The 13,909-nt window shown below is 42.8% G+C and overlaps 1 protein-coding gene across 1 annotated transcript in view; it reads right to left on the bottom strand.

Moving 5' to 3' along the window:
* cacna2d2a (calcium channel, voltage-dependent, alpha 2/delta subunit 2a) overlaps positions 1-13,909 on the bottom strand; it is a 245,439-nt gene that overhangs the window by 122,989 nt on the left and 108,541 nt on the right. The window contains 1 exon segment of the mRNA XM_061256915.1: positions 2,231-2,290. Coding sequence (XP_061112899.1) covers positions 2,231-2,290 — 60 coding nt within the window.

Below are 13,909 nucleotides of genomic sequence, written 5' to 3'. Positions count from 1 at the left end.
GCAGTTTAAAAAAAATGTTGCCACTGAATAGCTTTTCTCCATTTATGATCGCTTGCTTTTGAAAAGAGAGCATAGAGCCAGGCAGAGGACAATAGCACAGAGCACTGAGCTCTACTGTAACAAAGCAACAGCAGTGAGAATGTACTTACTCATTCAACAAACATACTGCAGCAGCTGGATGATTAAATCTGATCACATTTTATTAGTCTACCTGATAGTGACTTAAGACACATGCGGGACTAGATAGTGAAGAAAACAAAGTTCCCAAGCAACAACAAAAAACAGCACATAGACAATTTGGAAAATATGTTTGTAGGTTATAAAAGCTTAATTTGCCATCAAACACAGCTTGGGAAGCATATTAAAAATGGCTACACAAAGGCTCACACAGAAATAAACAGAGAGCAGGAGCTAGAGGGAGAGAGAGAAAGAGAGAGAGCTCTCCATGAAGTCAAGTCGATGCAATAAAACACATTTATAAATGAATAAACAGAGCAGAAATATCTCTGTGGGTTATTTACATTACATTTTGGATCAATTTGTGCATGAGTGACTTCACAAATATTGACAGTGAGGCTCGGTGATCCTTTATGATAATTCCCTTCGACAATTTCTTGAGCTGCAGGAAGGTATTGATTCTTAAATCTTTTCTCTCACCTTACCGCTCTCCCTTTTTTTCCTAAACTCGGCAGTGATTTGTGACTGGCAGGCTGTGACAGAGCACACAGAGGGCTGGGAGGAGGGGAACACAGTGGCTTGCCCTGTGGCAGGTCAGGATAGGTGACCAATAATGTGCCTGAAGCTGGAGCCATTAGAGAAGGTTAAAGGTCAGGGTTAGGGGGGCAAGAAGGAGAGAAGAGTATGGGGGTGTTGAAAGGTTAGAGATAGCAGCTATTTCTTTCGTATCAAATAAATACAGAGTGAGTGCGGACAAAAGGTACAGCGTGATCCCCTACTGGACATGCCACAATCATGGCCAGACATCCTCAGAGTACTCTTTAACTGTAGAGAGGACTCTTTTCTGACACTGACAACTTTCCTACAAGAAATGGCAAATTAAGTCACTCCTAAAGCTGATGTTCTTTTACGCGAGTGCATAAAAATTCTAGACTCTAATTATTATTTCAACTTCAACGGAGGATAAATGTGTAAAACTAGGGGGACATATTGTGCACGTACTGCTGCTTTTATCCAAAAATGTAGTGATGTGGAATATTTGACATTTGGACTGGCCCAAAGAAATGATTGCATAATATAAAGGCCTGTCATTTACCCTGATATTATTGGACATCAATCAGCATCTGAAGCCTGCCTACAGCTCACTCAAGGTGCCTTGTCCAATCAAATCGCCATCATTGCTTTGAGTGTCTGGGGAATTGGAGCCAAATGTCTTTAACATACCCTTGCATGTTAATAAGAGGAATATGCTTCGAAACATCACATTCTGAAAGTACACCTTTCAGGGAAGCTTGATACATTTTTATTTTCAGAAAGGCACAAAACCCAGGACCTGATCCCAAGCTGTGAAATCTGTTCAATTTAAAAAGAGATTCTCAGTGGGGTTGGTTGAGAAACTATCAACCCTGCAGATCTCTTTTGGCAAGATATACAGTCAGTGAAATGACATAGACAAACACACACACACACACACACACACGCATGCAGACAAATGCACACACACATACACATTGTTATACTCAGATATACTGCTCTAAAGGCATCAGAAGGAGATTATGTACACAGTATAAATGAATACAGAAAATACATTATCCTATACTTCAACAGAAATGTCAAATGTTCATTCAGTGAGGTCCACCTGCAAGAGGGCTTTGTATTTTCCTTTGCAGTTAGATGGCTTCCTTCATACATTGCCCATGTGCAATAGGCAGCAAAAATGGGTTGTATTTAGAGATCAAGTAAATCGGTCATGCAGAATTTCATCTTGTTGAGATGACTGTCAAGCAACTGACCTTTACTCATAGCAAGTTGACAGGTGCAGTCATGAATTATTTTGACATATTAGGTAGAAGATAAAACACTTTCAAAGCCACAAGAGCTATTTTGGCCTTGTTTTTTGGGGCAACAACCATATTCCTTGTTTTTTCTACTGCATCACTGCTCACAGAAACTGAATTCTACCCATTGTCAGACTGTTATATGTTGAAATGTTTAAGGTGGCTGGAGAGAGAGGAAGGGAGAGAGAGAGACTAATTTGGGAAAGTGCTCTTACCTTAATACCATCTTGCCAAACATGCTCCTTCTGCAACTGCTCCGCCTCTTTGGCCAGCCTCTGCAGAAGAACAAAATTCAAAGGTCAAAGGTCGGTGTGCATATTTTAATTAACCAACTGGAATCAATCATATACCATATTAGAACCATTCCCCATAGTATACAATAATGTAATGGTTGGAGTCAAACTGCTGTGAACATAATTTTTCATACAACATCACATTTGTTTTACGGTTCACAGGACACTTTTTAACGGGTTGAAAAGCCATAGCCTTGCAATTCCAATTCTTGGGGATGTACTTTATAAAACAGTGGCACTGTAGCCTAATAGAGCTCACCCCACTTACAGCCAACGTTAGTGAGCTCAGGAAAACCTTGTCAAGCATGGCGCCATGGACAGTTAACACATTTGTACACTACTTTACACCCATTGATTTTGTGTCTGGGGGCAAACGCAGGGCAATTCAATCTTTCTAGTACAATGGCGAGTGATTTAATTGCAACTGAACAATTCAGGAGTCACAGCAGTGTGACTGTGAAAACTTAAATATCCTAACAGTCTTTCTCCATCCCATAATGTTTGAATACATAACGTTTGCCCCCGACAGCCATGAAATCTTGGTGGGGTTTATGCATACGACAGCAGTAGTCCTTCCAGATAAAAGATTTACGCTGATTTTGTGGAGAGAAAAAAAGATTAGTGTAATCAGGGCCCTCGCCCTTAATATGTCCTCTCACCTCTGATTGAGGAGTAGCACATTTCAGTGAAACAGTAAAAGGGTTTAGCACAGACAACTTGAGTCTGTCCAAGAATGCTAATGTTCAGGACAGAGGTTGAGAGGGACATGAGTGGGGGGGGGGCTGAAAGTAAACTGGGCCAGCGCTACTTTTGAAAGACAGCTGCCTCTCTTTTGTCGGTACTAATAAGAACAGGAGGGTGAAGTCAGAGCAGCACTGTGATTTATCTCCGGGCACACAGTGCACTCCTGTGACAGAAGCCAGTTGAGGAAGATGAGGGGCTCTCTTTTTTTATGACACGTCTCTTCTCCCCCACCCTCTCCCCCACCCCCACACGCTGCCCCAACCTCACCCGAGTCCCTGCCTTTCAGTCATGCTTTATATGCCTTGTCCTCGTTGAGCGGAAAAAGATGCATTTATCAATATGTGTAATAGTCTTTGGTGAGCGGCTGCCTGGCCACGCCAGGGCTGTGTGTTGATGAATGTCAGCCTTTCTTCTCTTAAGCACCGCTTTGCTGCGCTGCCAGATGTCGGGTCGGATCACGAGTGCGACCCCGATCACTCACCTGCCGTGACGCCCCTCCACTGTTTATTTATTTATCCCTCTCAGACATTACACCCAAACCTCCAGGAGAAACCGCACACCTTCCAGCTCCTGCCCGACAAAATTCCCACCCCAGTCCATCTGCACTCAAGACATTACCTGTACTATTAACGCCATTATATTATTTCAACTATTTTCAGGGGGAATGTGGGGAGTCTATGGAGCTGGAACTCACTGGACAGCAAGACTGTTAGGACAGTGACGGCCATTTTGTGACTCCCTAAGGGACGATGTGAATGAGGTGAAGTGCCAGGCAGGAAGGTTCCCCAGGCTCACAATGGTCATATTGGCCTTTGGACCGTGCCCTCAGCTTTGCCTTTAATAGAGTAAAAGGCTGATTTTTGAACAGCTGTCAGTCCCTCCCCCTGCTCCTGTGACGTGGGCCCAGAGAGGGCTCTGGTGTATGCGGGGCGAGTGAGACTCAGGGGGGCGGCACTTTCATAAATACTGAACTTATCAAGCCCAGGCCTGACAGCCAATGAAGGCTGAAGAATGGGGAGGAGACACACAGCAACGGGAACAAAGTACTGGAGCCCATTTAGAGGGGAATGAGTGTTCTCTCTGCACTTTTTGATACAGGAAGAATGGCTCTCTCCAAGTGTCAGTCCATTCTGCAGGTTATAATGAGCTGACAGAACAGAGGACTTTACTCTCCTGTCTTAATCCTGGCTTTTCCTGCATTTTGTGACAGTAGAGGGAGAACTGAAGGGTCAGAGGTCACAGGTAGTGTGTGTGCATCCAGGTGATTCCACGATCGGGATGCCATTTGTGTCTCACTGATATTACGTGTAATATGCATGTCAAGTAAAGGAAAAATATGTTTTACACTCCAGTGTCTTATACAACAAACTGCATGCACATAAAACATTAATTCAACCTATCTACATGTACAGCACTTTGAAAACAGTAACTCTGCCTGGCCCAGCCCACTATAACTATTGATATATAATCATTAAAATCCTTCAAATCTTATTATTTTTGCATTATTCTGTGAGTCCATTTCATATCTCATGCTTGAAACATCTTTCATGAGTAATTCATTAAAGGTTATGAAAATGTTACATTTTATTTGTGTCCCATAATATTCACACAACCCTGTTATCAGAACACATTCACTCCTATTAAATATTTTGAATATTGCCCAAGTCACATTTTCAACAGGAAATTACCTCATCTGAATTACCTGAAGGTCATGGGAAGAAAAAAATATGAATCTTATTCTTTTAATTTTAGTTGTGAATTGACTGAGAAGTACAACACTGTTGCCAAAATTATATTTTGGAAGCTTTTTGATATATAGATTTTAGGTACATTATTAGAATGTCCTTATTACATGCCACTGTTTAACCTACCCCAACCAATCATGCAGCAGTAAACTGGCTTTGAGTGATGGGCCCACTTCCAATCATAGAAGAGACACTGGGCTATGTCCATTAATGTTCTGAACTTTTGCCACACTTTTCTTCCCTGAACAGCGTGCACACACACACACACACATCATGGAGCTACCCATGTAGCAATTAATCTTTAATAAATCCAAAGGTCATCACCAGAGGGCAGGTGACAACTCCATAATTCATAAGCCAGCTTCTGTATCAGAGGCACAAAATTATATTCATGTTGAGATCAGGCAAAGCTCATTTCACACCACTCTCAGATTTTTTATTTGAATGGAGCCATTATATTTGATATCCATTGGAACAAATTGATGGCTGTCAACAGGAGGACAGGGGGCCATTTGTTACATTTCTTAATTGCCTGAAATCAGCATTATTAGCAGAGTAGGCAATATCCATCTGCAATGCTTTTTAAACATTACTCAGTGACATCTCAGGTCTGCACAGAGGCAGGGTCAAAGTGGTCAAAGTGGTCAGAGTTGGCGGGGGGGCGCGCTGTTTTTGAAAAGCAGTGTTTGGTAAAAACCACTTTAATTTGCTACCTTGCAGTGTGTCATTATCTCTGGTATATATAATGTATTAGGGACCTACAGGATGCAGCAAAGGAGGCCTCTCAATGGCTAGGTTTTTTACCCAATTCAGGGTTGGGACTTCACAGATGACAGGATGAATTATTCCAGAGATACGGTGAGCTCACAGGTCTCACATGGATGAGTCCAGAGGGGAGGGCCAGGGAGGATGTACGGCTAAGGACCCCCATCGAGAAGCCAGGCTGCAGGGTGGGGGCAGGCAGAAAGGGCTCGCTGGCCTGGTCCTTTGTTGAGACCAAGGAAAGGGCAATGGGAGCCCTGTGAATGTCAATGGAGGAAGGGCTGAATTATTGATCCATCAAAATGGATGCTGATAGTAGGAGTAATGCCATTAAAAAATCCTCTCTGACAGGGAAACAGGAAGATGATCTTCAGGTTGAATTAAGAATATGTACAGTACTGCAAATATCAGGACCATTCACACATTGTCAACTACAGGTATATTGCTAATCCCTACTGAGAAGAGAATTAGGAGTGATCTACTCGCTGCCTACAGGGCGATATCATTCATTTTAACCAGACATATTAAATGGAATAAAGATAAAGAAAGAACAATATGAAAAAAGAAGCATAATAAAACATGAAATACATAGCTGTCTTGGGAACTGTCACCTTATAAATGTTTGCTGAATAGCATCTCAATATTTAATGAGGCTCATCTGTCTGTGGAGCCTGGCAGTGCTTTAAACATAGGCGGGGTGGCGTAGACTCCACTTCCGTGTGTCCCAGTCCACAGACAAACCTCCATGCGGTTCAGTGGCCCAGTGAATTAGCATTCCCTACCTCTGCCCGCAGCACGACTTCAAAAGGCCTTACTCTCTCTATAACTCTCAAATGAGAAGGTCTTACTTTCATTCTTCCTCCTTCGCACCAGGTGATGACCAATGGGCTCAGTCTTACTAAGGAGCATTGGGACATGAGTCATACCAAGCTGAGCTGCTGCCGGAGCTTTTCTGCTGGACTCAGCACAGCAAAGGGCACAGGATGAGGACAGAGCTGCATGCACACCCCGTTGACCTACTGTACGGAGAAGGGCCTGTCGCGTGAACCGGCAGGCCTCTCCGGACAGTACAACGACCCATAGCGGGGTCTGATAGCCCAGCCTGTCTCTGCGGCGCACTGTGCTAAGTGGAGAAGCAGGCAGCGGGCGGCCGTTATCGAGCCCTTTGGCTTTGATACGTCCTCGGTGTTCTCCGAGCGGCTTTGCAAACAGCTGTCATGACCGCTTTCATTTGTCAGGCAGAGATGGCAGAAGTTTTGTTATGTGCTTTGAAAGCTGTGAGCCAGAAGGTCCCAAAAGCACCAGGAGATTATCACCTTAAATATTCATAGCTGTCCTTCCTTTTTTTTTTTTTTTTTTTTTAACTTCCAGAGGGTAGAGTTTTAATCATTCAGAGTCGCATTATTTATTGAGTGACTGCACACCACAGGCGAGGACATTTACTCACTCACTTGTACAGCAGCGACAGCAGCCTGCTAGAGGGGCCAGGACGCCTGCACTGTGCCCAGCCGGGCAGCAGAGGGAGCAGAGCACTGGATCCTGAACCTGGGGCTTTTGGTCAGAATCCTGGGCATAACTTGGCTGCTGTGAGAGACCTGAAGTGAAAGTCCCAATATATGTAAAAGGGATAAAAGTGCACTGTAAGCGACCCTGGATAAAAGCCTCTGCGGAATGAATACATCGATCGATATTGAGCAGAGCCCTCCGCCGGCTGCCTCGAGAGGAAGAGCGCTTTAATAGAGAATGCCAGGTTAGAGAGCCTGTTTATCCAGCAGCTTCTCTATCTTAAGCTCTCCTGCCTGACAGGGCCCACGATCCAAGCACGCGTTCCGGTGGGGTTCTGTTTCCAGCGAAACAAAGGGAAAATAAGTCGCTGTAAAGTGCATTCTCTTAACAAACCCTGTCTATTGTGTGTGTGAATTTAAGCCATCACGCAAGTAAAAATAAACACACTAAATATGGTTTATTTGTGAAATGAATTCCACCTAAATGCAGAGGCTGCTAACCAAAAACAGCGACAACCATAAAGCTCATGAGAGAATATACAGTATAGGAAAAAAAACGGAATGCTGCCCAGACACCCATATGATTTATCCAAAAAAAGACATACCTCAGGGAAATGTGGGTGACAAAATATTATTCTTAACATAAACCACAGTAAAACTAATTGTATAGTATCTTACAGCCATTTTAAACAGAGGCGTATGCTGCAGTGCAATACTCAGCTTCACACTGTCACAAACAATCCCTGGGCCTGGAGTGTAGCGCTATCTGCTATTCCAGCACATTTCCCATAGATTCCCCATTCAGAGCAGACCGTTTAAGTGAGTTTTAGAATCTGCTTTAAGCTTTTCATTCTCTTACCTCTAGCTAGCACAGCAGGATTACAGCCAATCAGAAAATCACTGAATTGGAACCATGCCGCAATAACAGATAGCGAGATTTCAGGCCTAGAATCTCAAACACCTACCCTGCCATTGCTCTCATACCTCTCTCTCTTTCTCTCTCTCTCACGCTCTACCTATTTTTACCATCTCTCTCCCCCTTGCTTTCATTTTTGTCCTAAATCTTGGCTCTTCAGTTTATTGTTCCCTCCTGTACTGCAGTAAATTTAGACCCCCAACTGCGCCTGAAAACGGCAAGCTGACGGTAGACTCCGGACAGAGAAACATTGGGTATAGAGCTAAAATAATGGCCACTCCCAATGCTCATCCCAGGCCTAACTGACAGTGTGAGGGGAAAAACACTGTTTATACACAATCTGCCCAGAGTTTATGGAAATATATTACTAGTATCTTCACAAGCACAAATGTCCCTTTTGGCCATTTTTCATGCCTGAAATATCTACAGTATGTTACATCAAAGGTCACAAGGTTGATATACAAATACAGAATATAGTATACAACATAACTGGACACAGCCAACAACAATCTGTTTGAGACTAGAATTAACATAAAATACAGTATATAAAAAGATTTAAGAAAGCGCGGTTTTTTTGTGATTGTTTGATTCATATGGGGAAGAACATTCTCTGGCATGATTTACTGAATACTAAAAAAAAAAAGAAACCTGATCAAATATGTTATTTTTAGTTGGCTAGGTAAGCAGTATTTGGATAGTTAAGTTTGGTCACTTTTGCTTTGTTGTTTGTTTATTAGTTGATTTAAAAAAAATAATAAAATAAATAGGCCCTGGTCCTTATCTTTGTTGTACGGGTAGCAATTGAATTTGTACTTCCCTCTAGGGTCTTTCAGTGCACTTAGCCCTGGTTATGGGTATGCACTTTGTTGTACGTCGCTCTGGATAAGAGAGTCCGCCAAATGCCAATAATGTAATGTAATGTAATGTAATGTTGTTTTTAAACATCTTTATCCCCAGTTAATTAGAATGTAATGTAATGATCTCCTCTGTTGTGTCAGTGCTGTAATTTGCTGTTTTTGCAATTGGGCCTTCGATTGACTATTTTTAAATGTATTTATTGTTCTTTTTCATCTCTCTTTGCTCTCTCTCCTATCTCTCACACCATCCTTCCTCCCATTGTTTCTCTCCTTCATTCTCTCGATTTCATTTTCATCCTAAATCTCTGCTCTTTGGGTTATTGTTCACTCCTGTACTGCAGTAAATTTAGACCCCCAACCGTGCCTGAAAACCGCGAGCTGGCGGTACACTGGGTGGACTGAGAAACGTCTGGTACAGTGAGTAGTTTGGCTTATTGATGCTGGTGGCAGTGCTGGCTGAAGAGAAACACAATCCCTCTTGTTGCCTATATGTGGAAATGCCGCGAGGACCATAATTCAACTATGGATCTACCCCTTATTCACTAGAACATCTGGACACACACACACACATACACACACGCACGCTTACACACAAACACACACATGCACACACAAACACACGCATACGCACACACATATGAAAATGTCTTCAGTGTACTATTTTGAAACTGCAAATGAATGTCAGTCATAAAGGGGTAAATAATGACCCTTATTACCTTCTGGTCCTTATGGGTCCTCCTTTACAGTTTTGCTTTTTGTTGCTGTTTAACCAGCTTTAACTGGCAGGCACAGGAAAGGCACATAAAGGGCAAGGGCCCCTGTCATTGTATTATATGGCTGCTTATGTATTCTAGTCTTCAAACAGCTCCCTCGTCGGCCTGTTTCCAGGGGCTGTGTGTGCGCAGAGCTATTGTAGCCTGTGAAGATAATCGTGTGTTTTGTTTTCCCTAATCCCCCTTTCTATTGAAAGGTTTTCTCTTTCATTTCCCCTCACCGCTCTTTAGCCCCTCTACGCAGCCAGAACACCTCGGCTGTCAGCACCAACAGAGGCCCAGCATCGCAGCGCGCATTACCCGTCCATCACCGCAAACATACACTTTACATTCTCCACTCAAATCCCGCAGTCATTTACAGTACGCTGTTCCTGATTATAACTCAAATTAGAAAAACAGCGTCAGCTCAGATAGTCACAGTGAATTATGCTGTTCTATTTTTTTTCTTAATACATCTATTACCCCTGCCAATTACAGAGATCATGCAGCATAATTGGTTATTATTACAGACAGATTTGGTTTATTGTTTCGCATGCCTACGGTTGCTTGCCGTTTTGTTTGTTCAGCAGTTTTTCACATTCATCTTTATGTACGCCTACATCCTTCCTATGTTCATGTAGGACCTTAAAGGTACAATAGGTAATTTCAGACTTCTAACGGTCAAGGGAGGAATTGCAGCAACAAACACGCTCAAACCACAACACTGTTTATCCCACCCCTTCTCGGTGAACGCGCTGACGATGAAACGCCATTGGCTGTGGCAATTAGAACCAATTTTCAACCAGTGAGCTTGAATTATTGTACAGCAATACGATGTTTTGGTACAGAACGCCGGCCCATCAACTGCATATTTTGAAATGTGAATTTAAGGACTATAAACATAGGCTGAGGGTGAGTAAACATGTCAACGAGCCTTTTTCAATGATAGGAAGGGCTTCTTTACAACGGTCTTGTAACAATGTTTTAACACAAAAATCTTACCTATTGTACCTTTAATCAAAAGTGCTGGAGCTCAGGCCACGAGTGTCCTCTCGTCTGGTACAGCACTGAAACTCAGTACATTACTGCCTCTGTTGGTCATGATCCGCCACTGTGCCCAGTTATCATTTAAACACTGAACCCGATACTTAAATAATCATTTTATATTTGATTCAGGTTGCACATTCAACTTTTTGCTACTGGTCCAGCTGTCTGTATGTTGACAGCTGTATGTATCTAATAAAAACATCAAATACAGAGTCTGCATTAATAAAGCTAACCCCAGAACTGCCTACACTAATTCAAATACATCCAGCAGTTTATCATCAGTGTAAATACACTCAACAGTGTCAAAATTAATGCAGGTAAACCCAGCAGAATTTTTAAAATATTAATCCAGATAACCCAAGCAACATCTAGGGAAATTCAGGTAAGTCTAGCTGGGTGCCATCACACATCTCCATATTTCAGCATTCAACAGAAAGAGAGATTAGAAGCATTCATTAGCTAAATTCCCTGGAGGCAAATTCTAAAAATGACTCAGTGTTGGTGGAGCAGACAGCAACTGCAGGCAGAGGGGTCCTAGTGTGTCCCACAGGGTGTGTCCATCTCTGCTGTGAAAAAGCTCTTTTAATGTGTTTCAGTTATGCAGGCAGTCATTTCAGCAACTATATACATATCTACCTTCTTTATCCAGGTTGACTCACTCTCTCTCTCTTTCTCTCTCTCCCACTGAATCCCTCGTTCACTTTCTATCTCGCATTTGCTCCATCATGCTGAAATCTATGTATATCTCTCTTCGTGATGACTCACTCTACGTTTTCTCACTCTCTCTCTCTTACGCGTCTCTATCTCTCTGTATTTGTGCTTCTCTCTCAATCTGTCTCTCACACTGTTTCTTGTTTGCAGGACATGCAACAAAAAGTCTAGTTTCTGCATAGCCTAAACAGTGTCATCAGAATGACCTTGTTAAAGGTAAGCTCCAAGCACACAAATCACATGACATGTGCTGTGTTGGACACATAAACAGTGCAGTAGGCAATGCCTCTGTTTTGTTGTTGAAAGCTGAGAGGAGGATATAAAATAACAATTGTGGCTGCAAAGCTCAATTGAAAGGTATCATGGGATTTTGTGTAGTATTGGCTGCAGAGACATGCCAATAGCTGGTAAACTCTTTAACCTCATAGCCTCTGCTGCAGTCAGAAATGGGTTTGGATGCTTTAGGCAAGAAGGGGCCTTGGAAAACTGATTTATCAAGTCCCTGCTCTCCAAACAATGTGGTTATGTATGTTGAAAGAGGTGGCTTTAGGCCATCGATTGTAATTACTTCACTTTCACATCCTGTACTGCTGGCCGCAAGAGGCAGTGAGAGGGGGGTCGCACTGGGCGCCTCAGCAGAACATAGCAGGTTGCGCTACAGCCAACTAGGTGGTGCTTGTCATGTTTATTATCTACTAAAACACCCTGGCCTCTGTTTCACATTCATTTGGATGTAATCTATGTTGTGGTACAGACGTACTGTGCAAAATGAATTCAAATATTCATTTTCCTGAGAAATTACACTGCTGATAAGCTCAGGTTTGTGCCTGACACGTTGGGCCATTTGTTGAAACTCAGCCATTCTGGTGGCAGCTGCAGGTTCTGGTCCTGATTCTGCATGGACAGGGCTATCATGTATGGTCACATTGGAGCACTAATGCTTAATTTCTACCAAACTGCTAAATCGCGAACAAGGTCACAGCAATGTCCAATGAATGCCCTACAGTGATTGACTCACAATCCAACACCTTCTCCAATAGAGCCAACTGAAGAAGCTACTTGTATGATAGTAATACGTCCCAGTTGCTCTACGCTGCAATTGTAACCCTAACCTTCATGTCTTATCTGCAGAGTACATAAGGCCAATAAGGTCCGTTTCCCAAATGAGAAGTATGGCCTGGATTGAATCAACATTAGTCCTTAACTTTGACAAATTATTCAATATAAATCAGCATTTTCTGAGCTGAGCAATCACTAAACCTGACTCAGAAGGAAAGTTGGGTTTATTCGTAAGTCCAAGTTACAATGAGTGATTTGTTTCATGTGTCATTTGGCAGTAAAAATATATATTTTTTGAGATGATTATAGTACGCATACGGGGCTTTCGCTGCGCAGGGGCCTCGCCCTTTCCCTTGTCGCAGTACCTCTGCCCTCCAGCAGATGGCCAGCTGCAGTAGCACCTGACGGGTTACTCTGCCTTCAGTTGGCTGGACTTGACAGCGGCGTTGGGCTCCAGAGCTCTCCTTGCGTATTGATTTAGCAAGGCTCCTGAATCCCCTGGATCTTTCAAGCCACTAACTCCTCTGCCAATAACAATGTCAGTCTACTCCTGGGCATCACAGGCAAGAAGAGGGAAAAAAAACACAGGACAGCCTAAAGGACAGGGCAGGAAGGATAGGAATGTGTAGCACAGTGGTTCTCAATCTGTAACCTAATCACCATAGAGAGATGGCCACTGTTCTATCGCAGATGGGGGAAATGGCCACCCTGAGGGATGGGTTCACACGATTACACACAAGGTGTTTTCTTGGTTAATGGCATCCAACTAGGTAAAAGGGCTGAAAACCACAGCATAGTAAATTGGCCAGGACCAGATCACATTTTTGACAGACAGTTGATGGGGATAATGTTTGGCGGTTGCAAATAGTTGCTATTGACAAAGGAGTTAGCAACTTGAAAGGCTCATGGATTCAGAGGCCCTGATCAATCAATACACAGCCAAAGACAAGCCATTTCAAGTCTTTGTGCTTTTACATTTTACACCCTGTTCTGCGTGTAAAAAAGCAGTGGAGCAATAATGCAGAAGGAAGGAGAGGAAAGGAAGGGAAATCAACACAGGCATACAACAATAAATCATCCACATTTACAACTTCTTTAGGCTAAATTAAACATCAATTTTCATGCTCTGTTCTCTCGCTCTCTCTCTCTCCTCTATCTTTCTCTCTCTGTCTCATGTGTCCACACATACACTTGCACACGACGCAAACACACAAGCATTTGTACAAATTTACATGGGAACACACACATAAAAATCTAGATAAATCGAGAATTTAGAACCCATTTAAATGATTCATTATTTAGTCACTGAAATATTCAAGCCATAATGAATGTAATTGCATCCATTACGGCAGACTTAAAGGTGCAGGGAGCCTTTCATATGCCTCCTAACTGCAGCACACTGCAATTTCTCCATTGTGTCTTTTTGTGTTAAAGATAATCCACATGGTGAAATCAAAGGGGGCCACGGAGAGGCAGCAAACAGAGAGGTAGCCTGCCACAGAG

This window comes from Conger conger, chromosome 10 (genome assembly GCF_963514075.1).
Source record: "Conger conger chromosome 10, fConCon1.1, whole genome shotgun sequence".
NCBI classification, from domain to species: domain Eukaryota; kingdom Metazoa; phylum Chordata; class Actinopteri; order Anguilliformes; family Congridae; genus Conger; species Conger conger.
Note: the sequence above shows the minus strand (reverse complement) of the source record. Positions and strands in the feature narration are given on the sequence as shown.